Source organism: Myxocyprinus asiaticus, chromosome 20 (assembly GCF_019703515.2).
Source record: "Myxocyprinus asiaticus isolate MX2 ecotype Aquarium Trade chromosome 20, UBuf_Myxa_2, whole genome shotgun sequence".
Classification (NCBI taxonomy): Eukaryota; Metazoa; Chordata; class Actinopteri; order Cypriniformes; family Catostomidae; genus Myxocyprinus; species Myxocyprinus asiaticus.
In genome coordinates this window covers 26,942,630-26,970,548 of record NC_059363.1, presented here as the reverse complement: position 1 = coordinate 26,970,548, position 27,919 = coordinate 26,942,630, and the positions used below count along the sequence as shown (strand labels likewise).

General features: G+C 39.0%; 1 protein-coding gene across 5 annotated transcripts in view; it reads left to right on the top strand.

Annotated features, from left to right (window-relative positions):
- The window catches only part of LOC127411274 (dynein axonemal light chain 1), a 29,575-nt gene extending 2,340 nt beyond the window's left edge, over positions 1–27,235 (top strand). For 2 of the 5 annotated variants that reach the window (XM_051646723.1, XM_051646722.1), the window contains 7 exons: positions 16,038–16,279; positions 18,804–18,913; positions 19,036–19,109; positions 19,215–19,270; positions 25,375–25,501; positions 25,663–25,803; positions 26,153–27,235. In XM_051646723.1, the coding sequence (XP_051502683.1) occupies positions 18,879–18,913; positions 19,036–19,109; positions 19,215–19,270; positions 25,375–25,501; positions 25,663–25,803; positions 26,153–26,199 (480 nt within the window). In that variant the 5' untranslated portion in view covers positions 16,038–16,279; positions 18,804–18,878 and the 3' untranslated portion in view covers positions 26,200–27,235. Of the gene's footprint in view, positions 1–16,037; positions 16,280–18,803; positions 18,914–19,035; positions 19,110–19,214; positions 19,271–25,055; positions 25,250–25,374; positions 25,570–25,662; positions 25,804–26,152 lie in introns of those variants that run through there. The other 3 variants (XR_007892243.1, XM_051646721.1, XM_051646720.1) reach the window with 3 other exon arrangements.
- Positions 27,236–27,919: the final 684 nt, after the last annotated feature.

Sequence of the window (27,919 nt, the reverse complement as noted above, 5' to 3'; positions counted from 1 at the left end):
ATGTACTCAATACTTGGTAGGGGCTCCTTTTGCTTTAATTACTGCCTCAATTCGGCGTGGCATGGAGGTGATCAGTTTGTGGCACTGCTGAGGTGGTATGGAAGTTTCTTTGACAGTGGCCTTCAGCTCATCTGCATTTTTTGGTCTCTTGTTTCTTATTTTCCTCTTGACAATACCCCATAGATTCTCTATGGGGTTCAGGTCTGGTGAGTTTGCTGGCCAGTCAAGCACACCAACACCATGGTCATTTAACCAACTTTTGGTGCTTTTGGCAGTGTGGGCAGGTGCCAGATCCTTTAAAAAGCTGGTCAGCAGAAGGAAGCATGAAGCGCTCCAAAATTTCTTGGTAAACGGGTGCAGTGACTTTGGTTTTCAAAAAACACAATGGACCAGCACCAGCAGATGACATTGCACCCCAAATCATCACAGACTGTGGAAACTTAACACTGGACTACAAGCAACTTGGGCTATGAGCTTCTCCACCCTTCCTCCAGACTCTAGGACCTTGGTTTCCAAATGAAATACAAAACTTGCTCTCATCTGAAAAGAGGACTTTGGACCACTGGGCAACAGTCCAGTTCTTCTCCTTAGCCCAGGTAAGACGCCTCTGACGTTGTCTGTGGTTCAGGAGTGGCTTAACAAGAGGAATACAACAACTGTAGCCAAATTCCTTGACACGTCTGTGTGTGGTGGCTCTTGATGCCTTGACCCCAGCCTCAGTCCATTCTTTGTGAAGTTCACCCAAATTCTTGAATCGATTTTGCTTGACAATCCTCATAAGGCTGCGGTTCCCTCGGTTGGTTGTGCATCTTTTTCTTCCACACTTTTTCCTTCCACTCAACTTTCTGTTAACATGCTTGGATACAGCACTCTGTGAACAGCCAATTGGCAATGAATGTTTGTGGCTTACCCTCCTTGTGAAGGGTGTCAATGATCGTCTTCTGGACAACTGTCAGATCAGCAGTCTTCCCCATGATTGTGTAGCCTAGTGAACCAAACTGAGAGACCATTTTGAAGGCTCAGGAAACCTTTGCAGGTGTTTTGAGTTGATTAGCTGATTGGCATGTCACCATATTCTAATTTTTTGAGATAGTGAATTGGTGGGTTTTTGTTAAATGTGAGCCAAAATCATCACAATTAAAAGAACCAAAGACTTAAACTACTTCAGTCTGTGTGCATTGAATTTATTTAATACATGAGTTTCACAATTTGAGTTGAATTACTGAAATAAATGAACTTTTTCATGACATTCTAATTTATTGAGATGCACCAGTATATATATATATATATATATATATATATATATATATATATATATATATATATATATATGCAAGACTATGTGCAGTGCCCCAAAAACACATCTGATACAAAGCCACATGTCTGATGACCAACTCTTTATTCCATAAAGATTTATGTAAGTGTACTTCCAAAAAAATGCCACTTGAAGGCGCCAGTAGACCACTTGTAGTAACTCCGTAAGCCAGTTATCAAATTGGTTCAAAACACACAATTTGTTTATATTTCAATGTAAAAAAATACCATACAAACCAAAATATACATGAAAATATATTTTTTATTATTAGAGAATATATTTGTAGCATTGGGGGTGGTAGTGGTTATGTATCGGGAGAGCGGTAAGGCTCGTCACCTGGGTTGTGAGTACTCTAACACTGGTCTCTAATTATAGTGATGGCAGAGGAAGACCTGAGAAGGCACCTAAGAGTGTCAGTGTCGGAGTGCTTTCATCACACAGATTGAAGTTACATTTATATTACGGACATTTACCGTCCATTGAGCGTCTACCAAGAAAAGCAACAAATTAAAGAGACTTACCTGTGAACTGATTCGTTGTCTCCTGGCTCCTTATTTTGTTCGTAAGACCCTCACAAATATCATGTTTGGGTGTTTTGCTACTGAAACACTACACAGAGTGCAAGATTTCGCAGAGAACAGACATGAACGATAACTTGTGTTGAATAAATAAAACCTGAACAAAGACAGATTGATCAATATTTCTTCATATTTATAAATTTTTGGACTAAAATCTCAAATGGATTTTATTTATTGGATTCTTGCAATGAAAAGCATAAGTTTGGAGGATTGTAATCATCTGTGTTTGGCTGGAAGACAATAAAGGTCAGAACTTCCTGTTTCATTTTCCGTGTTGTGATATTCATTCTTGACACTTTTAATAAAATCTTATTGTTGTAACTTTGCGATCGTCAAAATCTCTTTAAAATATAAAATCTTGAGACCCAGATCTTTCAAATGATATATTGGATGCCAATATTAGTTTACAATTTCACAGTTTAAACATGCATTAAACATAAATTAAATGTAAAATAAATCATTTTTGACCCACCCGTCATTAAGAGGTTAATACACTACTGGTTGTTAGAAGTGAATTGTGCTGTAGAAAATATGTAAATTAAATGTTTTATAATGTTTTTATTGTGTAAAAATAATTGTAAAAGTTATTATTATTTTTACTCATTTTGATTTTCAGTACTTTGCACATAAAAAAAAATATATTTTAACAGTAAAATTGCGTCGTCCTTAACTGCTGTAAAATATGAAATATAAGCAATTTCTTTCTACTTTGTTTCTCAATACACTGCATAAAACTTAATTAAAAAATAAATAAAAACTCTATTCTATAACCCTGTTTGATCCATTTATAGCAACTAATACAAAACATTTAAATTATATGCTTTGGCTTGTCATTTATATAAGACGACCAAAGACTGCTTTACACATCTTATCAGTATGTGGTTTCATACAACAAATAAAAAGCATTAAAACGTATATTTTAAATACATAAAAATGAGAAAGAACCAGTGGTAGTAGTTGATTAATTTTTCATTTTAAAACAACATTTACTAGACATTTACTATGGGGTTCATAATGCTGGAATTCTCGCACAGACCGCACAAACTGTAACATGCTTGTGAAAAACAGTCAAAATAATCCCAGCAGATGAACAAAAAAAAATCAATAATTTTATCTTTATTCAGTGTGTTGTGTATATCAGCGCTATCAGCCCACCATCCCTTCTCCCTCCCTCTCACATTAGTAATATTCACACACTAACTAAAGAAAGCGCCTTCTCACATATTTGCTCATTTGTTGTATTAACATATACCCAAAATAAATTTAAAATAAGAATATGACAATAATAACATGGGAAAATAAATAAAAATGTACAATAAAATATCTGCAAAGAAATGTACAGTTAGTCTATAGTGAGGCAAACAGACCAAGAGCAGAGGAACAGTTCAAAGGATTTATTAACAGCAATAATGAGCAGTCACTGGGTTGAGGAACAGATTCGTAGAGTCCTCCGCTGAAGCTCAGTGAGGTGTAGAATAAAAGGCCAGCAGAGCAACATGATCACACGTGAAGTCGGCATGATGTTTCTGATAGTTTCAGTACCCTAGGATGCAGCATTCTTATCAGACATGTTTGCAGTGGTTTCAATGTGTTTAACTTTCCACCTGGCGCAATTTGCAGCACGTTGCATCAGCAGCATGGGAGACTAGGGTTCAAAGCCAAGCAGTAACCACGTCTGAATAATCAATAACAAGTAAGATTTTGAGGTTTCACTTTTCCCTCTAACATTACTTTTTTTACTCCACTAATGGTTAAGGTAAGGTTTGGGTTGGGGGACAGAATCTATAAATATATGCTTTTCTCTTCATTGTATAATGTCCTGTAATGCTGAAAACAAGCTTTACTACTAGCTTTTGGTGACCTCTCCTGGACATAAATGGAGCTCACACATGCCCATATGCCCTACAACACTTACCGCTTTGGCCACTGGGTGCAGTGTTTCGAAATTTTGGTCAACGTATACCGATTTTGACGAAAGAAAAGTCGATCTGCTCTTTCCGATTTCACTGTGAGATCAGGCTGAGCAGAGATGGGCGATCTTAACTCCAGACATGCGGGCAGAGATGAGGTATCCTCCGTGGAAGACCAGCTGATAACGCAGCAAAACTGGAAGGCAACCACACACCTGACACACGGGCAACCAACAGGTACATGAGACAGGACCAACTAGGCAGAGAGTGTGAGGTTAGTACTCAACATCAAATAACAATGCTCAAAAATTCAGTCAACGAGGGGTCACGTGACACCATGCAAGGAGCAGACATGTGAGCGGCGAGCTCTGCGCACTTTGCTGAATTTTCGATTATTCTCATGTTATAATCTGGTGAAATTTGAAACACCCAGTTACACATTTGTCCTTTGTTGCAAAACATGGCAAAGAAGTCAAAATCCTCGGGCTCTGAAGACATTAAAAGACACTTACGTGTTCAGGATGAAAGCCCCGACAGGCCTACAGACCGGGGACTCGATTTGGATGGCGCGGCGGGAGAGGAGATCCAGTGTCATTTGTCCAACATGTCGGTGATGTTGACGAAGATTCTTGCTGACTTGGAGGATCTCGCTGTAATACGTCGATCGATTACGGCGATGGAAATAAAATTCTCTGAGTTAGGTACAAGAGTGACTGATGTTGAAAAACGAATACATTTTCTGGAATCTTCGGAGAGGGAATTAACCGCTAATCCACCCGCGACCAAAGTTGATTTGGAACATTTCATTGAAAAGCTTGAAGATCTTGAGAATAGAAGCCGCAGGAATAACGTTCGGATTGTTGGAATTCCTGAGCATGAGGAGAGCAGAGATATGGTGAAATTCCTAGATTAGTTTTTCCCGAGTCTGCTCGACATAACAGGCCACAAGCTGGAAATCGAGCGAGCTCACAGAGTCCCAGCTCTCAGATCTGCTGAGGGAGATAGGCCCCGATTGATTCTGGCCAGATTTCTGAGATCATCCGATAAAGATCTTGTGTTGCGCCAGGCGAGGAGCAAAGGGAAGCTTTCTTGGAAGAACCATAATATTTTCTTGTTCCCGGACTTTGCGAGTTCGACAAGAGAGAAACGCGATCGGTTCAAGGAATGTAAGAAACTCTTACATCAGAAAAAGATCTCGTTTGCTCTAATGTTTCGTGCCAAACTGAGAATAGAAAGGAAGGTCGGTCGCAAAGTATTTACATGTCCAAATCTGGCAATGTCTTTTATAGAATCAATGTCTGAGTAAACCATTGGATGTTTGTCATGTGAGTGGGCCTGACTCGCTATACCTAACTCTTGAGGAAGCTGGGCGACATTTTGGGTTTTTTGCGTTAGCGCCGCCTAGCGGCTGGAGCTTGTTTTGTGAATAACACTTTTCCTTAAAGAAACTTTTGCACTGATGGAAGATTACATTTGCATTGAAGTTCCCGGACAGATTGAGAGTGGACACTACGGATGACCGCAAAATATCTATATGCTCACACAAAGGATGTCTTTTATAAAGTTGACAGATTGTGTAAGTCATGGTATATACTTTTATGCAGCCTCCGAGTGAATTGACTTGACCATCCGGGGAACCGGGATGCCGGTTTTGTTTCTTTTTGTGTTGGTTCCGCCTAGCGGCTGGAGCTTGTTCTGATGAATAACACTCCTTTGGAACAGCTGTGGATTAATCTGTTTGTTCTTCGTGCTTATTCCTCCTGCTGGCTGTAGTTTGTTTTGTTGAGTTTTTTTTATGGGACATTGGAATGATTACGTCATCCGCTGAACTCTGGCTCACTGAACATTCATTTGTCTGTCCGAGGAATCTGAACGGTTTTATATCAGCTGGTGGAAGATCACACCTTTGAGACAGTTCTGTGAATTAATCTACACATTCTTTGTGTTCATTCTTCCTATTGACTGGGTTTATTTCACAAAGTATTTTCTGTTATGTAATTTTGCCTCACAAATTTGTGAGGCAAAATTGAGCAATCCGATGGCAGAGTTGTCGTGTGGGCTCTCGTGGGCGTACATGGACTCTTTGAGTTTAGAGGGATTGAAGCCGGTTGGCGCTTTCGTGCGCGGGGTTAATGCTCATGTTTTTCTGTTTGTTTTGTTCCGGGGGATGTTCGGGAGTTGATTGTTTCACTAATGGGGAATGTGGTCTATATAATTTTGTTTTTCACACACAATTTTTTTATTTTTATTATATCAATATGTCAGTTGTTAATATGAGTGTACTATCTCTCGCCACGTGGAATGTAAATGGGTTGGGGCACCCCATAAAAAGAAGGAAGGTTATTTATTTTCTTAAACGTAAGAAATATGATATAGTGTTTCTTCAAGAAACACATCTATCTCCGCAGGAAGCTGAAAAATTTGGGAAGATATGGGATGGACATGTTTTCTTTAGTGCTGGCTCAAGTAAGAGCAAGGGAGTCATTATATTGGTAAATAAACATCTACAATTCAAATGTCTCAAACAGACTAAAGATAAATTAGGAAGAGTAATTATTGTTTTAGCTGAAATTCAAGGGCAAAGTCTGATTTTGGCTAATATTTATGCACCTAACGCTGATGATCAGGGCTTTTTTTATAGATCTTGAAGGGATGTTGCAAGCCGCTGGCACTCCTCATGATATAATATTGAGAGGAGACTTTAATCTTTTGATGGATTCAGTCCTTGATCACAGTGAAGCAAAAGTGTGCAAGCCCCCTAGAGCAACACTGACGCTTCACAGGATGTGTAAAAAATCTTGGTCTTTTGGATATTTGGAGACTTTTGAACCCATCCGGTAGGGACTATAAATTTTTTTTCATCAGTCCATAAGATTTATTATAGAATAGATTTTTTTTTTTTTTGATATCCAAATCCCTCATTTCATCTGTTGTTGATTGTTCAGTTGGAAACATCTTAGTCTCAGGTCATGCCCTGGTGAATTTAGAGGTGATGCCACATATAGAGAAAAAGAAATCATATAGTTGGCGCCTTAATGTAACCCTTCTGCAAAATCCTGATTTCCAACAAATGTTAAAGACTGAAATCAATGTTTATATGGAGACCAACTGGTCCTCAGTGTCCTCTGTGGGTGTGGCTTGGGAGGCACTTAAGGTGGTTCTTAGGGGTCGTATCATACAGTATGCCTCATTCATCAAAAAATCCAAAACATGAGAACTTGTGGAGTTGGAAGGAAATATTAAAAGTGCAGAGGCAGAGCTGAAGCGCCGTATGTCAGCTGATGGCCTCAGAGAATTGACCCAATTGAAATATAGATATAATACTATTTTGTCACAGAAAGTGGAGTTTTGGTTATTCAAGGCAAGACAGTCATACTTTGAGTCGGGTGACAAAGCAGGGAAGCTTTTGGCTAGATATATAAAGCGGAGAGAGTCCTTTTCTACTATTCCCTCAGTGAAATCTGCTGGTAGTGAAATTTTTACCTCAGCCATTGATATTAATAATGCCTTTAAAGAATTCTATCTTGATCTTTATAGTTCCACGTCCTCGTCTACTGATGAAGACATTAGAAACTTTGTGGAACCATTAGATCTTCCTAAACTGACGATTGAGCAAAAAAACTCTCTTGATTCTGAGATAAACTTGGAGGAGCTTGACGAGGTAATTAAGTCCCTACCTACTGGCAAGGCTCAGGGCCAGATGGTTTTGCCGCAGAATTCTTTAGATCCTATGCTACAGAACTGGCTCCACTTTTGTTAGAAATTTATACTGAATCATTAAAGAAGGGAAAGCTTCTTCCAACCATGACACAAGCCCAGATCAGTCTGATTCTTAAAAAGGACAAAGATCCAAGCGAATGTAAAAGTTACCGTCCAATTTCCCTGATCCAACTAGATGTAAAAATATTGTCAATAATTTTGGCTAACCGATTAAGTAAAGTTATGACATCTCTTATACATATAGATCAGGTGGGGTTTATTCGAGGCCGCAGCTCTTCTGATAACATCAGGCGTCAAATCAATATCATGTGGTCAGTGGCGAATGAACAGTCTCTGGTCGCTGCCATCTCACTTTACACCGAAAAGGCGTTTGATATGGTAGAATGGGATTATCTTTTTTAAATTCTGGAAATGTATGGGTTCGGGAGTACATTTATTGGTTGGATTAAGTTACTTTATAAACTCCCTTTAGCAGCGGTACAAACAAATGGATTCATTTCAGATTATTTTACTCTGAATAGGGGCACTCGACAGGGTTGCCCACTTTCCCCATTATTGTTCTGTCTTGCCCTGGAACCATTAGCAGCCATGATAAGAAAGGAGGATGATTTTCCAGGGGTGACAGTGGGAGGTGTGGCGCATAAGCTTTTGCTTTACGCAGATGATATTTTATTATTCGTCTCCGACCCTACTAGATCTATGCCTTGCCTCCACAGAATTATTAATTCCTTTTCCAAGTTCTCTGGATACAAAGTCAATTGGTCTAAATCCGAAGTTTTGGCACCGACAGCGTACTGCCCAGAAACGGCTTTCCAACCGGGCGCCTTCCAGTGGCCCAAACGGGGCATTAAGTGTTTGGGGATTTTATTCCCAGCAAATTTGTCTGATTTAGTTAGAGTTAATTTTGACCCTTTAATAAAAAGGTTTTCGAGCGATGTGGGCAGGTGGGCTTCATTACATTTATCGATGATTGGGAAGGTTAATGTTATTAAAATGAATTGTATTCCAAAATTCAACTACCTGCTTCAGTCTCTCCCTGTAGATGTCCCCCTCTCTTATTTCAAGCAGTTTGATAGCATAGCGAAGTCCTTTATTTGGAATGGTAAACGCCCCAGGTTATATTTCAATAAGTTACATAGGCCAATTGACAAAGGTGGGCTAGGCCTACACAAGATTTTGTTTTATTATTATGCGTTCGGTCTTAGACATTTGGCTCATTGGTCACTTCCACCTGAGAGAGCCCCTCCCTGGTTTTGTATTAAAAAGGAAGTTCTTGCCCCTATCTCGCCACTGCAAAGCCTTTTGATCAAACTAGCCAGAGAGGTTAAGTCGCACCCCGTTATTTTGCATTTGCTCTCGATATGGACAAAAGTGTCCAGAGTGTTTAACTCGGATATTTATTTAAACGCAGCCTCGAGCATATGGCTGAACCCTAAACTATGTATTAATAAGTCCCCTTTTTGTTGGTCAGATTGGATTGTGAGGGGGGTTAATGCACTTGGTGACCTATATGAGGGTGGAGTATTGAGACCTTTTGAAAATTTGGTTCAACATTTTGGCATTCCCAGATCTCAGTTTTATAAGTATTTACAGCTTCGCCACCTACTCTACACTATTTTTGGGAGTGGCACGCACCCCCCTAAAGCGGCAGGTGCTTTGGGAGAGGTGATTGCTGCTTTTGGAAAAGGCCATGAAGCATCAGTGTATTACTCCCTACTAATTCAGGGTCTGGGGGATGGAGCCTTGACTTCTCTCAAGAGAGTGTGGGAAAAAGATTTGAATTTGGTATTGGAGGATGGAGTGTGGACTAAGATTCTTTGTCCCAGACTCTGTATTTTGGGTGATGGGGCGGTCATGCATTTAGGGGATAGTCATATAAAAAATTGGGTTATGACCAGTCTCATGATCAGCAGGCAAGTAATTTTAAGGGGTTGGAAGTCAAGTGGAGCACCCTCTTTTTCGGAGTGGTGTGTGGAAATGGGGAGGGTAGCTGCATTTGTAGAGGCGGTAAGTAGAAGGCTGGGGTTTAGGGACTTATTTGCTAAAAAATGGGGCAAATATTTCGTTTTTTGGGGGAACTCTCGGGGAGGGGATGTGGAGAGTGTAGTTTAGTTTAATCATGTATGTTTATTATTATTTTATTTATTTATTTATGTATATATATGTATATATATAATATATATATATTTTTTATTTTATGTATGTGTATATATGTATGTATGTGTATGTGTGTGTGTGTGTGTGTATATATATATATATATATATATATATATATATATATATATATATATATATATATATATATACATATATATATTTATTTATTTTTATTTTTTTTGGATCGTGTGTGTGTTATGTGGGACCACAGGGGTGTTCGTTAGGGGGTCAGGGTGGGATTGTATTAGTAGGGTTTAAATGTAAAATGTTGATTCTTTATATATGTGTTGAGTTTTTTTCCACTGTCATATGCGTATGAATCAATAAAAATGTTAATTGAAAAAAATAAAAATAAAATAAAAAATTCAGTCAACATTGAGCAACTTTAAACATTCAACATTTAACTACATTTAACAATCCAGCCCTTGACATGACACAGAAGGGGATTAATATAGGCATGAACAAACAAGGGGCAGGTGCCGCTTGCAGCTGAAAGTTGACATGATCAGCGTTCCCATGGAAACAATCAGGGTTCCCATGGAAATGCTGATTCTGTGTGCCAGTGGCAGCTGAAACACATGAGGGCAAAAACGTCCACATGCTTGGAACAAAACAAGCAGGGAACGATGATGCCATGGTCCTTGTCAGACAAAAACCCAACTTGACAAGGTGACAGGACCATGACATCACCAGAGAGAGCACGGCGGTAACTTGCGCATGACTGTCACTAACAACCGGACCCGTGCGCTCACACAAAGAATGTACACGAAACACGAGACAGAAAGGTGATGATAATGCCACGGTCCTGTCAGACAGAAACCCAACCTGACAAGGTGATAAGACCATGACAATAAAATACATCATGCCTTGCAGGGAAACAAGTGACTGAAAAGGAGCACCATAATGTATAAGACTTGATCAAAATAAAAGGTGGTAATTAAGAAAAACAGGTCCATATGAGATACGCAAACAGTTAGGTAAAATAGTATTATAACAATAATAAAAATAATTATTATTAGACCACTAAAAATGATCAACTTTACCTCCGTGCTTGAATATCATTGAGACAAAGGCTACAGTATTCAATAGAGCAGGGGTCGGCTATTTGATTCATATGAAATGCCACATCTGCATTCCAAACTACGTCAGCACAACCAGGAAAAAAAAATGGCACTCCATGTCAAAAAGGTTGCCGACCCCTGCAATAGAGCATGATACAACACCTTAAAAATTATTTCCATGATTTGTTAACTTTATATTTTTTTACCAAATCAACTTAGTGTTCAGATAAAATAAGAAATTGTGTTTTTATTGAGTAAACTAATGGCACAATGCCAATGAACTGATATAAAAAAAATCCACTAATTGTTATTTACTATACCTTTTTATTCATATATTATATTATTTATTTATTTATTTTATGTTATTATCAAATTTTATTTTAAATGAACTCAAAATTTTAAGGCAATCAGATAACTTACTTTTTTAAGTTAAACCAAAATCATTTCTTACAGTGCATAGTTCAGCACATCACCACAGTCACCCTGGTCAAAATACATAAAATCCAATTTTCGACAATAAAAAAATTGTCGACAAAATTTTTTGTTATCGAATAGTCGTTTGATCTCTTTTAACGTAACATGAGATCATATAAAACTCTAATGATGACGCGCTAGAGCAGCACTGCAGTTCGTGCCTGACTGAGGAGAGGAATAATTACACAGCTCACAGTCCAGATGCACTCTAAACTTTCCAAACTGCATCAGGTGATGTAAATCTCAAAGTATTAGGGAATTATAATGCAAAAATACAAAATAAGTAATTAAAGAAGTACTCACATTGTGGTATAAGTGGAGCTGGAGCTGCTGCTCCACTGAAGCAAAACTTGCGTGTCGAGCGTCGATGATAAATGATGATAAAGGAAACACCCCGCTGTTACATCTTAAATGCAGTTATATTTAATGTGTTATAGCTTTATTAAAGTTTAAATAATACAGAAGCAGATCACATAAATAACTCCAAACTCCAAAACTGGCATTTCTCTGTGCGGTCAGTGCCTCTACAATGAGTTGCGTGAATTTCCCGATCTAAGGGGGAGAGATTGAAACTGCACCCGTCTGAGGCACACTCTGTGGCTGGACACTCATCCCTCACATGCGCACGCTTGCTGCAGCTAAATTATAACGGCAGTGGCGGATTAAGGCATGGGCGCCATGGGCAGTTGCCCAGGGCGGCATCTTTCAACAACTTTGGGGGCGTGTTGAAGCGGGTTTCGCCCAGGGTGCCATACAAGCTAGAACCGCTACTGCATGATGGCTTGTGACTTATTGAATCGTAATATATGTGTCATTGTGCATTTCTTATTGTGAAGAAAATTGGCAATATGCAGCTACACTATATTGCCAAAAGTATTCACCCATCCAAATAATTGAATTCAGGTGTTCCAATCACTTCCATGGCCACAGGTGTATAAAATGAAGCACCTAGGCATGCAGACTGCTTCTACAAACATTTGTGAAAGAATGGGCCGCTCTCAGGAGCTCAGTGAATTCCAGCGTGGTACTGTGATAGGATGCCACCTGTGCAACAAGTCCAGTCGTGAAATTTCCTCGCTACTAAATATTCCACAGTCAACTGTCAGTGGTATTATAACAAAGTGGAAGCGATTGGGAATGACAGCAACTCAGCCACGAAGTGGTAGGCCACGTAAAATGACAGAGCGGGGACAGCGGATGCTGAGGTGCATAGTGCGCAGAGGTCGCCAACTTTCTGCAGAGACAATCGCTACAGACCTCCAAAGTTCATGTGGCCTTCAGATTAGCTCAAGAACAGTGCGTAGAGAGCTTCATGGAATGGGTTTCCATGGCCGAGCAGCTGCATCCAAGCCATACATCACCAAGTGCAATGCAAAGTGTCGGATGCAGTGGTGTAAAGCACGCCGCCACTGGACTCTAGAGCAGTGGAGACGCGTTCTCTGGAGTGACGAATCACGCTTCTCCATCTGGCAATCTGATGGGCGAGTCTGGGTTTGGCGGTTGCCAGGAGAACGGTACTTGTCTGACTGCATTGTGCCAACTGTGAAATTTGGTGGAGGGGGGATTATGGTGTGGGGTTGTTTTTCAGGAGCTGGGCTTGGCCCCTTAGTTCCAGTGAAAGGAACTCTGAATGCTTCAGCATACCAAGAGATTTTGGACAATTCCATGCTCCCAACTTTGTGGGAACAGTTTGGGGATGGCCCCTTCCTGTTCCAACATGACTGCGCACCAGTGCACAAAGCAAGGTCCATAAAGACATGGATGAGCGAGTTTGGTGTGGAAGAACTTGACTGGCCTGCACAGAGTCCTGACCTCAACCCGATAGAGCACCTTTGGGATGAATTAGAGCGAAGACTGCGAGCCAGGCCTTCTCGTCCAACATCAGTGTCTGACCTCACAAATGCGCTTCTGGAAGAATGGTCAAAAATTCCCATAAACACACTCCTAAACCTTGTGGAAAGCCTTCCCAGAAGAGTTGAAGCTGTTATAGCTGCAAAGGGTGGGCCGACGTCATGTTAAACCCTATGGATTAAGAATGGGATGTCACTTAAGTTCATATGCGTCTAAAGGCAGATGAGCGAATACTTTTGGCAATATAGTGCATATTAATAAGAGAGAGTTTTTGTTTTGTGAGTTAAAGATGGATTGAATTGAACAAAGATGAGAGAGGGAGTCTTCACCCCATTACACACTGCAACAAAATACATTTTTGATTTGATTTTGTTTTGGATTGTTTTCCAATATAAATATCTAAAACTCCTTTAAAACAACATACATTTTCTTTAGCAGCTATACTGCAGAAGAAAAAATTGATTTAGCTTCTGATAGGCTAATTGGAGTCAATTGGAGGTTTACCAGTGGGAAAATCAAAAGAAATCAGCCAAGACCTCAGAAAAAAAATTGTGGGCCTCCACAAGTCTGGTTCATCCTTGGGAGCAATTTCCAAATAACTGAAGGTACCACGTTCATCTGTACAAACAATAGTACGCAAGTATAAACACCATGGGACCAAGCAGCCATCATACCGCTCAGGAAGGAGACGCATTCTGTCTCCTAGAGATGAACATAATTTGGTGCGAAAAGTGCAAATCAATCCCAGAACAACAGCAAAGGACCTTGTGAATATGCTAGAGGAAACAGATAGACAAGTATCTATATCCACAGTAAAACGAGTCCTATATCGACATAACCTGAAAGGCTGCTCAGCATGGAAATAGGCAATGGCTCAGAACAAACCAAATCGAAGCATCACGAATTGGTGTAATCCGAACGGTGTGGAAAAAGCAGTTTTTTTGGGATATTGGAGTTAAAGGGATCCGCCAATAACCATTTGTTAAGTCCAGTGTTGAGTAAAATTGAGCCATGCCCAGCCGATCGAGTAACTCGTCAATTCGCGGCATTGGATAAGCGTCAAATTTGGACACCGCATTCGCTTTCCGGTAGTCAATACAGAACCGGACCAAGCCATCACTTTTCGGTACCAGAACTACCGGGCTGACCCATTCGCTGTGCGACTCCTGTATTACGCCCATTTCAAGCATTGCCTCTAATTCTTCCTGAACAATCTTTTTCTTGTGTTCAGGAAGACGGTAAGGGTGGCTACGAACCACCACCCCTGGGGTGGTCTTGATATGGTGCTCTATGAGGTTCGTGCGACCAGGAAAGGGTGAAAACACGTCCGTGAATTCTGCTTGCAACCGGGCAATGTCCGTAAGCTGCGACAGTGAGAGGTGGTCTCCCCAAGGGACCGGGGAGAATGAATTTGGTTTGGGAGTTACCTCCGGCCCGAGCTCCTCCCTTTCCGGAACTACTGTCACCAAGGCTAAAGGCACCGCCTCCCTCCATGGTTTGAGGAGGTTAAGGTGGTAGAGGTGGTAGATCTGACGTGCCCCTCCCCTATCCATTCGCCTAACCTCATAATCGAGATCTCCGACTCGTCATGTGACCTCAAAGGGTCCTTGCTACTTGGCGAGTAATTTGGAGCTCGAAGTGGGCAGCAGTTCTTGCGCTTGAAGCAAATTCTCCTGTGTTACCTGCCCCAAAGTGTGGAGTTTTGCTCTAAGGTCAAGAACGTATTGAATTTGGTTTTTGCTCTTCGAAGGGCCTTCCTCCCAAGCTTCCCGTATGACGTAGACCATGCCACGTGGCCGACACCCATACAGTAGCTCAAATGGGGAAAACCCTGTGGAGGCTCGCGGGACCTCTCGTACTGCAAACAACAGGGGTTCGAGCCACTTATCCCTTTTTCTAGCGTCTTCTTGTACAAATTTATTAAAACGTTCGACCAACCCATTGGTTTGTGGGTGATAAACACTGGTGCGAATCGATTTAATGCCTAATAATTCATACAGTTTGCGTAGTGTACGTGACATGAATGTTGAGCCTTGGTCAGTGAGGATTTCCTTTGGAATCCCCACTCGGGAGATCATTTTGAAGAGTGCCTCCGCAACACTACATGCTGAGATTTTGCATAGAGGCACTGCATTGCGTAGTCCACCAGAACTAATACAAAGCGATGCCTGCGTGCAGTCCACTCTAATGGTCCGACGAGGTCCATGCCAGTTCTCTCGAAGGGGACCTCAATCAACGGCAAAGGGCGCAATGGCGCTTTTGGGGTGGCCGGCGGATTCACCAACTGACATTCACGGCACGCCGCACACCATTTGCGTACATTGCCGTGAATGACCAGCCAAAAGAAACGGGCCATTGTGTGGTTCAAATCTTTTCGTGAGCTAAGTGGCCAGCCATTGGGTTATAATGAGCCGACGGTAAGAGTGTTTCCTGATGGCTCTTTGGTACTAATAGCTGCATTGTATTCTCTTTGGTCTGAGTGTCCTGCTTCACTCCAGACAATCGCTCTTTAATAATAGAAAAGTACGGGTATGTGAGCGTAACATTAGACTGGAGCTGTTGACCATCAATTATTTTCACTTGGTCAAAGGCGTGCTTGAGGGACTCGTCACGTGGCTGCTCCAGTGGGAAATTCCCCTCAGGGAAGCCCCTGAGTATGGGAATACCCCTGTCCGCGTCATCATGACACGGAGCAGACGTCGACGGCCCTGGCACTGCCTCTCCCACCATAGCATTCTCACATCACACACCGCAACACTATTTTGTAGGACCCATCCACACACATTACCCTCAATAAATTTGTAAAACCAGGCCAATTGGTTCCCAGATTTAGTGGATAGGTGAGGCAGGAATTAACCGCGGCCTCGACCCTATTCCATTTTCCCCTGAATCGTATCTCAGTGGTAACCACTGGATACTTGTGAATGTCACCATGCACACACCTCATCCTCTCCCGTTTATTCCTATCCAGTGCCCCGCCTCTGCCAGGCCTCCGCTTGTGCCTGGAGCAGGACTTGGAAATGCTGTTCCTGCTCCAGGCATACGTCCATGAGCGCCTGGTGTTGACTCTGCTGGATGCTGGCGAGGGTCTTGAAGACTTCACCCAGCGGTGAGGACTCCATAACGGCATTCTCCTTCAAAGCCGGGCTTTCAGCACCACTGTAAAAAGGCTCTACGTTCGTGGGCAATGGAGGAGTCAGGAGACAGCGAACAGTTAAGATCAGTCTCTTTATTTCCAGTTCAATTTTACAGCTTATAGCTAATTCAACAAAAGGGCTCTTTATGTTGCTTTATTTTCTCTTTGCTCATCGCTGGTGCTCTCTCCCCACTCTGACGCTCTGGCATGCCTTTTCTGGTCTCCCTCCGCCATCACTATAATTAGAGACAGGTGTTAGAGTAATCATAACCCAGGTGACGATCCTTACCGCTCTCCCTCTCCCGCAGACCAACACATGACCACGCCTCCCATGCCACATTGCCATAAAAAAGCCAGACTACAGTTTGCATGTGCACATGAGGACAAAAAAAAAATTGTCTTCAAATGTTACAATAACTTTGAATTAATTTGTTGTATCTCTTTTGGTCATCGAACTTGTATTTCCTTTAACTCTTTTGACAACATCTGTGGATCCTTCCCCTATCTTATCTCTGCTGCCTTCTCCATTCTTTTCCCGTTGGTTTGTTACTTGCTGCCAATTCATACTTCCTAATCCCCACTCATCATCTTCTGAACCACTACCAGAAGCCATATCAGCTACATTCACAATATAGTTGTTGTAAATACCGCCTTGATAGTCATACTTAAATGACCTCAATGACCTTATAGTCTCTGTGTCTGGTCCATCGGTAGCAGTAAATAAGGACTAAGGCAATATTTTAAAACAATCTAAATTATAATTCAATTATATACACTATATTGCCAAAAGTATTCGCTCACCCATCCAAATAATTGAATTCAGGTGTTCCAATCACTTCCATGGCCACAGGTGTATAAAATGAAGCACCTAGGCATGCAGACTGCTTCTACAAACATTTGTGAAAGAATGGGCCGCTCTCAGGATCTCAGTGAATTCCAGCGTGGTACTGTGATAGGATGCCACCTGTGCAACAAGTCCAGTTGTGAAATTTCCTCGCTACTAAATATTCCACAGTCAACTGTCAGTGGTATTATAACAAAGTGGAAGCGATTGGGAATGACAGCAACTCAGCCACGAAGTGGTAGGCCACGTAAAATGACAGAGCGGGGTCAGCGGATGCTGAGGCGCATAGTGCGCAGAGGTCGCCAACTTTCTGCAGAGTCAATCGCTACAGACCTCCAAAGTTCATGTGGCCTTCAGATTAGCTCAAGAACAGTGCGTAGAGAGCTTCATGGAATGGGTTTCCATGGCCGAGCAGCTGCATTCAAGCCATACATCACCAAGTGCAATGCAAAGCGTCGGATGCAGTGGTGTAAAGCACGCCACCACTGGACTCTAGAGCAGTGGAGACGCGTTCTCTGGAGTGACGAATCACGCTTCTCCATCTGGCAATGTGATGGACGAGTCTGGGTTTGGCGGTTGCCAGGAGAACAGTACTTGTCTGACTGTATTGTGCCAACTGTGAAGTTTGGTGGAGGGGGGATTATGGTGTGGGGTTGTTTTTCAGGAGCTGGGCTTGGCCCCTTAGTTCCAGTGAAAGGAACTCTGAATGCTTCAGCATACCAAGAGATTTTGGACAATTCCATGCTCCCAACTTTGTGGGAACAGTTTGGGGATGGCCCCTTCCTGTTCCAACATGACTGCGCACCAGTGCACAAAGCAAGGTCCATAAAGACATGGATGAGCGAGTTTGGTGTGGAAGAACTTGACTGGCCTACACAGAGTCCTGACCTCAACCCGATAGATCACCTTTGGGATGAATTAGAGCGAAGACTGCGAGCCAGGCCTTCTCGTCCAACATCAGTGTCTGACCTCACAAATGCGCTTCTGGAAGAATGGTCAAAAATTCCCATAAACACATACCTAAACCTTGTGGAAAGCCTTCCCAGAAGAGTTGAAGCTGTTATAGCTGCAAAGGGTGGGCTGACGTCATATTAAACCCTATGGATTAAGAATGGGATGTCACTTAAGTTCATATGGGTCTAAAGGCAGATGAGCGAATACTTTTGGCAATATAGTGTATATGAGATCCAGCTTTTGACACTTAGGATAATTGAGGGACTTGTACACAACTATTACACAAGGTGCAAACATTCATCGATGCTCAAGAAGACAACACACTACTATATGCATACTATAATTTATGTAAATATCTGTAATGTTGATTCTGAAGGGCAGTACTAAATAAATAAAAAAAAACTTTATCTCTTATATTTGTATAAATTATGAAAGAGGTGTGAACATTTATGAGACAAAAGGGGAATCCAAACTTATCTTCTCAGATGGTCTTAAACCTCAGATGAATGGGATATTATCAGCAGTTTTCTTTCGGCTTTCTATCTTGTTTCTGAATAGCAATCTAAATCAAGCAATTTTGTGATCTGGCGAAGCCAAACTGAAGGCTCATTTCAGTTTTGGAGCCAATGGCTCCCAAGTAATTTTTTTTAGTCTGGAGCCCTGCTATTAGGTTTTTAATTTTCAATAATCGCTGGAAATTCTACATCTATCATGTAACACCATGACATCTACTCACTTTTGCTGGTAAACGATGGCATACAGTACAAAAATTAATGATTTTATTTTAATTTAAAAATTACTAGGAGGAGAAAACAGGAGAAAAAGTGAGTGAGGCCACAGCAGTGAAGCTTTTCAGCCAGAACCCTCCCATTGAAAAAATGGATGCGTCTCTCTCAAATCTTGTCAACTGCGAGTGAGTCTAAATACAGTATGCTATCCTTAATTGCTTGTGCATTTTCGTATCAACCAACTTACATTTCAGTCATTTATAATACATGTCTAATATCCGTTCATTGTATGTTCTTTCCTTCTTAGGAGATTAACCTTGTCTACAAACTGTATTGAAAAAATTGCCAACTTGAACGGTCTAAGTGAGTATACCCCTCAAGGTGCATATCTGGCAAACACGTACTTGCATGCCATTTGTCCACATCAATATTATATTTTATATATTAATGGAACTGATCAGTTTGATTTTTTTTTTTTTCTCCTAGAGAAACTTAAGATATTGTCCTTGGGGCGGAACAACATCAAAAATCTTAATGGACTGGTAAATAACACAGCATTAATGCTAATGGTGATTGATGAGCGGTAGTGGTGGTGATTTTGATTCAGTGACTCTTCATTAAAGGGGTCATGTCCATTAATCAAATTTTCCTTGATATTTTGACAAATAGGAGGTCTGTCCACTATAAAGCATACTGTGAATTTCAGAACTCAAAACTTAAACCCCAATGCAGTAAAAGCATTTATTGAAACCAAGCTGCCAAAACGCCTCATTCTCTACTTCCGTAATATTGTGATGTCACAAAAGGAACTCATTATTTCATGACCGTTCCTACAGCAACAACATCAACGGCTACTTTACATCATCGCACCCTTGGCCCCGCCCACTGGGGTTCAGTTTGTACTCAGAGAGAGAGCAGGAAAAACAGGCCTAGTGTGGCCTAACTATTCCTGAACACCGCCAATCTGCGCTATTTTTAATTGTTGGTGTATGTAAACGCACTAGATGGACGTCTTTGACAGTTTTGATGCGTTTCCAGCGATGTGCATTTCAGTGAAGGATTATACTGGAAACTGGATTTGTGCGTCTTCATTATGCTTTGGACTATGTGTGTGCGTCATGTGGATGTGTCTTCAGCGTACATTAATTCAGTGTGGATTGCATGTTTTGTCGACTCGTATCAGCGTGACTGCTTGTGAACCAGTCATAAAACTAAGCTTTGCTCAGGAATTGTTATTGAAGGAAGTTAAAACACTTGGATCGGATCAAAAACAGTCACATGGTATTACGGGGTGTGTAAAACAACATCTTTATTATATCAAGTAAACAGTTCCATTCATGAATATTTCAAATGTCATGACTGTTTGATAGTTTATGGTGTTGACACATTGTTTACACCGGGCGCGTTGACACAAATTTTCTAATCCGTTTATTTGTGTTGTTTGTGGTAGTAGTGCCAGCATGTGCATCGAAAAATAGAACGGGACATCTGTTTACGCGACACGCCACAATGGACACTTCCATGGTAGGCAGCATCATTGATTATAATGGGTTCTATTGCTTTTGACGCGACTTTCACGGGCGGTGTAGACAGGGTATCGGTGTTAGCAGTTGTGCATGAGATGAAGGGTTTAATATATTCGGATGCAATTTGTTGGATGCACGTTATCTGTAAACCCTGAAATTTAGTTTTATAAATGTTGTTGTTTTGTGGAGTTTGTTCATTCTCTTCCGATTGAGTTTCAAATATGGCTGAATTTGAGGGGCTACACAATGTTAGTCAGTCAGAACAGTGGGCATTTATGTTGACGTTTAAAGGACGAACTGAGGCCAAAACCGAGCATTCAGACAGGGGGCCAGAGACAGGGTGGAAAATTATCATATAGTACTAAATTATGACTGTTTTAATGCAAAAACATTTACTAACATTATCAGGGGACCTACGGGAAGATAATAAAACTATCAAAAAAAGAGCATTTAATGACCCTTTAATTGACAATTTGGCAAATAATGCCATTGCGCCAGTAGATGGTGGCAAATGACCGTCTTTTACATTTTGATCGAGTAAATTGCATGAAATCAAAAGCATAAGAGGCATTCACAACAGAAACAAGTCTAATTGTCCTTGATTAAAATTTGCATGTCTACAAATCTTTAAGAGACTTCTGCACTTCAGAGTGTTAAAGCATCATAAATATCAATAACGTCCATATGTCAATGTAATGTATGGTCATCACTCACTTTTATTCATAATTAATCCGGCCCCTTTTCTTGTTGAGTGAGACTGACAAACTGAACAAACGACAGGCATCCTCCTCTCGTTCAGCCGCGAACAGCTGATCCTTGGTCTCAAACAAGATGACTGTGAACACGTCATGTACATTACTATTAATGTATCTACAGAAATGAAGTCGAAATCAGACATTCAAAAGAGAAAGCAGCAGAGAAAAAGTGGGAAGTAGCAGACAATTTATGAGTTTCTTACAGAAAAAGTCAGCCATAGGTGTCAACATTGCTACCATAGGTGAATTACGGACTGGGCCATTGGGGCCAGTGCCCAGGGGCCCTTGACTACTAGGGGCCCGTGAGGGCCCTGGGCTGCAAGGTCTCGCGGCCCATCTACTTTGAAAACAAATATTTAATATAAGCTTGAATATGTGGGCTCCACAGCTTATACAAGCCCCACCTCAATAGGCCCCTGTGACTATGAGGGCCCTCAGTCCTCTTATAGAACCCTTTTTCCTTCCTGTTTCTAATTACATTTTTTGAGCCACTCTTTAACCCTATAACCCTTAACACCACTTGTATAATATTTGATACATGACTTTCTAGATCCTCTACATCTTCAACATGATTAAAACTTAGCTGAAAAACCTGTTGTATGCAATGTACTAGATGTCTAATGCCTCCCAGTGAAAGCTGCCATGCTCTTCTGGAAGTAGAAGATCTAGTAATATATTTTCCAAAATGGCTACCTTCACATTGTGATGCACTCATCTTTTTGATATGAAATCTTTGCTGATTTTGATAAAGTAAAATGAACAATAACGATTATATTTTTTCTGATATTTCAAAATGAGTATTATTGAATTGAAGCAACATGCGCTCACTTAAAATTTCATTATTTTATAGACAAATCATGTTGAAAATGTTTGTATCAAATATGATACAACAGGCTTTTGCGGTCTATCTCTCAATCATCATTCCATTCCATTCATGTCCACCACAATAAAAAAGCTTTTAAAATACTGACATATAATCTTTAAAGATATATTTGAAGTGTGATTTATTTAACATATGCAGCTTTCTCTGTCAATATATAGATCTTGTGGTTTTTATACATATCTCATGGTTTGTTATTATAATGTGATCTTACTATAAAAAAAGGTTTTACAATGTAACTTTTTTTCAAACATCAATATAGTGTTTGGTGTATAAAAACATGATAATTGATAAAAAAAAAAAAAAAAAAAAAAAAATCACATTGCATTTGTGGTGCTGAATTGTAATATCATACATTTCTATAGAGCAAGGAGAGGAAGTTGTCATGGCCAAACTCCGAAACATTTGGCATCTCTGAAAAGCCCAGGGTGTCTTCTTAAGATACACAAACTATATACTATTCATTGCTATAACTGCATGTTTGCCCTACATTACAAAGGTTTAGGTGGTTGGGAAAAATAAGATTTTTATATTTTATTTTGTGTGGTAGCAAAGTACTGATTTAACTAGATACATAAAGTTTGTCAAGACAAAATATAATGTTGGTTTGACAAAACCTTGTCTTAAAGTTTTAAATTGTTTTAAGTAGAGTATAAATAGTGTATAGTGATGATCACTTTTGAATGGAATGCTGATGAGTTAGAAAAGATATGGCAGCGCAAGCCAGAACTGCCTGACCTCTTTGCAGAGTTTCACCAAACCCATGCATAGAGGCTGGAAGAGCCTATTTTTTTTATTTTTTATTTTTTATTTTTTTAATTATTCAATATTTAAAGTGATTGATGAAATAAAAATATTTCATAATGCATTATTGCCCCTTTAAATATATGCACGTTTACACATTTTTGTAACATGCTTGTTTTTGTGTTTGTTTTTTTTTGTTTTTTTTTGTATGCATTATTTGTAGTATTTAAATTGAGTTTACATTGATATGTATAACAAACGCTAAAATAGTTCTGTCTCTTTAAGAACAGTTGCTGTTCAGCGAACAGTTCAACGGTTTCTTTACCACATCCGTGCTGTGTGTTTGAATTAATCTGACTGTAAAAAACAGAACAGGTATTAAAAGATATTTAAATAAATAAATGAAAATGGATTGCATGGATCTCAGCTTTAAAAGATAATTCAATCTAAAGATAATTGGCCCAGGAGGGCCCTAAATGGAAATTGGCCCCGGGGCCCTTGCTAGTCATAATTCACCACTGGATGCTAGTTATATGTGTTAGATTTCCATGGAAACAGGGTCCAAAATTAACACGCCAAATGACATAAATATTGCGAGTAAATAAAAGGGAAATATTCATCATTTGGCTGGTAACATTATTAGCAACTGCATTATATGCTTTACATTGAACTGTGAGACTAATAATCTGACGCATGCTAAATAAAGTGATGTGCTTGATTCATCTGTTAAAAGAAACATCTGCCACGACTCGCAGATCTGTAATCATATTTTACAACTGGAAGTTTATCTACAGTACCTAAGAGTTTAGTTTTTTTTTTTTAATCTCCAGCACTCCATGCACTCCTTACATTTAATCAATGAGAAAATATGTGATTTTATTTTTTATTTTTCATTTTTTCATTTTTCAGGCAATATTTAATACAGTGGTATGATGCACAAACATTCAGTAGAACACCTCAAATGACTTAAAACAGGATCACAACTAGCTCATGGGAACACAAATCTCACTCATAGTAACTAAAAAAATAAACCCATGTCATAACATAAAATGACATTATTAACATTAAATGGAACTTGAAACATAACTATAACCACCAATTACTTTTAAATATTAATTAATAATGTCCCCAAAATCTGCACAGACCTATCTCATTAATTATGCAAACACAAAAGCCAATAGCAAGTCCTGAAGCAAAAACCACAACAGACATTACAATATTTTTTCTATGAGGTTCAGTTTCATTTTCCTGACAAAATTAATAACCTGTGTTGTTTGTCACTGATTTGCAAGGGAAACATTTTCTATTTAATTCCACTGTCACAGTGACAAAAAATACCTTAAAATAATCGCATCTGTGTTATAATAATTAATAGCAATTTCATAATAAATAAATTATAAATATTATAATTAGTTTAATAATATTTTAACTAAATTTTGGACCCTGTGTAAATGTCAGTTGGCAAGTTATGATTTGCAGCAAAGCCTCAGGATAGACTGAACAACCTGGCACCCCTCTCATTTCAGAGATCTTATGGTGACTTTGCCAGTGCAAGAACTTATAAATTATACATGTATAATTAATTTTGTTTGTATGCAACTAATTTATAGCTTGATTCAAAGAGTGTTTGTGTTTGAAAATAAAAAATTGTGAATTACTTATAAATAATATAGCACAATTAAATATCCATCTAAAACCATTTATATATATATATATATATATATATATATATATATATATAACCCCAACCACAAACCTAAATTATTTAGGAGGCCCTAAAATAGTTCTAGTTATTTTGGTGCTATGTTCCTGGGTGTATTTGTTCAGTGGGTCAAACCAATGATATGCACCTTCACAGCCTGTACTCTAATGCTATTGGCTTGCATTATAGTCAGTCTTTAAAAGCAGGACAAGGCAACACAAATGGAATTTGCATGTCTTCAAATGTATGAAGACACTTTAAAAATAGAGTTTAAACACCATAACCATTTTCACCACAAATGGCAGGTCTTATTTTACCTATATTTTGTCAAATTTTGGGCTTGACTTTTACCAAGACATATAGAAGAAGTCGAGGAAGAAAAAAGTTAAAATATCTTACACTGTGCACCAACATTTCCATTCATAATTCATGTAATTTTAACTATACATCTACAGTCATTTTTACACATTTATAAATTGGGGATTATGATTTGTGCATACCTATAAACTTGTCTTAATGCATTTCACCCCTTTCTCTCCTTGTTGAATGCGATTGACTCACATGCCGAACTGAACAAACGACATGCCTCCTCTCATTCAATCAGTCAGCAGATCTTCGTTCACAAATAAAATGACAGAATGATTCATTTATTTTGTTTGCAAACGAGTTTACCAGTACATTCAGTTTTTTTTCATGAACGAGATGTCTCATCTCATTCAGACTCAAACGACTGGCTTGACAGGTTCCGTGATTGGGCGAATTCGTTTAGAGGGTCAAACCAATGATACTGGCCCGTGCTATAATCGGTCTTTCCAGGCAAGAAAAGCCACCAAAGCAGTCTCGTGCTTCAAAGAAGAGGTCATTGGCTTCAAAAGGGAGAGACGTCAGTGGATGAGAAAAATGAATCAGTGGAGGTGAACGAGAACGATTTGTTCACTTGAAAGATTAGTTCAAAAAGACTGATTTTTTTCACGAACGAAACATCACTAATCGGCTGGTACTTCAGAGATCATTCTTATTCCTTATCTTTCCCCTGCAGGAGGCAGTAGGTGATACTCTGGAGGAGCTGTGGATTTCTTTTAACCTCATAGAAAAGCTGAAGGGAATTCATGTTATGAAGAAACTCGAAGTCCTTTACATTTCCAATAACTTGGTCAAGGAGTGGGGTGAGCATGCCAGATAGATCACTGAGATTCAGAAAGCAGTGTAAAGCCTAATCACATGGTATTTCAGGGTGTGTAAAACAACATCTTTATTATATAGCCTTTTCAATGTGTCATGACAGTGTGTAGCATCAGCATTTTTATGAAACCGTTTGTTCCTTTAGGGGAGTTTCTGAAGCTGGCAGACCTTCCATCATTGGTGGATCTTATTTTTGTGGGGAACCCATTAGAGGAAAAGCATGCTGCTGATGGCAACTGGATAGAGGAAGCAACTAAGAGGCTTCCCAAGCTTAAAAAGCTAGATGGTAAGTAGCACATATCTTCAGTTACCTTTTAAAGATGAATTTGACCCACATTGATATACTGTTAATTGCAAATTAAAATGAATCATACTGTTATTATTTGTTTGGATGTGCTGTATTGGATGTGCTTTAAAGTGTCCCATCAAATGAGTGGAATGGAACTGTTGTGTAATTGACATTAAAACTTAGTGAGCTTAGTTTGATTCCTTCAAATAAGTCAGAAATCACATTTTATGTTTGTTAGTGCTGCTTATGTTGTTAATATACAGTAAGTGTTGTGTTCGTATAATTGTGAGGCTATTGTTGCAAAAGATGATCCTTAATGATTCTTGATAATTGTTTTCATCTTTAGGCAACCCAGTCATCAAACAAGAGGAGGAGGAAGTTGGGGAAAGTTAATGCAATTTGTTTAACTTAAAATAATAATAATAATAATAATAAAAAAACATAAACTTAATTCTTAAGTTGATACATTTTTTTAAGTTGGTACATTTTTGTTGACCGAACACCAGCATTTTAGCTAATAAATGTCTGTGCAATATTTGCATTTTTTAGGTGTATTTATATAAATTGAAAACACTATTTGAATAGATTGGGCAAGCACACTGTGGATATCTTTTGTTAGCTTTAGCACAAGAGAAGTTACAAAATCATGATTTATGTGTTGTGCAGATGGACAGAATGCATGGTACTAATTTACTCCATTTCTTACATTTTCAAAGCAAAATGTTGTCATTTTGTAGCTCTCACTTCTCATCAGGGAGACCAATAACATTTTAAATGATTAAATGCAGTACGTAAGCCAGTGTCTTTAAAGCAAGACCAAATCTGTTTGGACTGCTCAGTAGGATCCAGGGTATGATGCGTATAATTGTTACTAATGGTGCTCTGCTTTAGTATCTCTCTTATAGTCTCTATTATGAGGCTATAAAAAATGCACTGAATCTGAAGTTTGCTTATCACCACAAGAGGGACAAAATGGTAATTATATGTGTTTTCTATGAGGGATACTTTTTCAATAAATTTGTTTGTGCAAAAACAAAAATCCAAATCTGATGCCAATAATTCTGCTGTCATACAGTTTTATTACTATTTGTATTTTTAGCACAGTACATTGTATGTCTTTATATTTTTAAAAATGCAAAAGGAGATCAATTAAACACTTGCATGCCTCCATAGGGTATCTTAAGGAATACTTTGGGTTGAGTTGAGTAAATTAAACAATCTGACCAAATCAAAGCACCGTAACTAATATTGTAAATTAAAGAGTACTTTGACTTTGTTAACAGTTTTGTTGTTAATGTGTGATTTTTGTTTTATATTTACATTTTTATGTATGTTTATTATGAATATGCAGAAATTTTGTGACTAAATGATTATTAATTGTTTTTGTCTACTGTGTATCACAAGATAAATAAACTACTTTATTCCCTGGAAACAAGACTGAATTATATTATTATCATTTCATTATCACCACCTTTCAACAGATTTTTTTGGTAAAGCAATACATTTAATTGACTATATTTATTGATGAGAGCACGATGCACGGCAAGCCTAAAACAGCAGAGGGCATTGAAGGTTAACTGTACATAATCTTCAGTTCAATTCTACTGTTATTCATCTGACTTTCTCTTCTAGCTACAAATAATATAAGAAGAAGAGTGAAATGAAAATGTTCATTATCATGAACATTTATTGTTTTCTCAATTTACAGTTCATTACTTGGTAATCACATACAGACCATATTAACAAAATATCAGAAAAGTTGTTCCCACTGATCAGGACTATTCATCAAAAAAAAATTTTTTTTCAACATTAGGTGTTAAGGTCATTAAAGCAAACAAGAAAAAAAGTCGAGCTGAGAGAATTCCAACACATTATACTGTACATTCAAGATTTCTCCACATTTATATGTTATCTGTTTATAAATATTTTAAAAATATAACATCTAAAACGTTATCGATGCAGCAAATAAAATATTCAGACATTACAAGTTACAGGAAAAAAGTCATTTTCACAACACAACAAGCCAGGGTCTTTAATAAATATTTCAGTCCAAATTGAATCCCAAGTCCTCATTGAAAGCCAGAGTTCTTATTGCTTTTATTTATTTATTTGT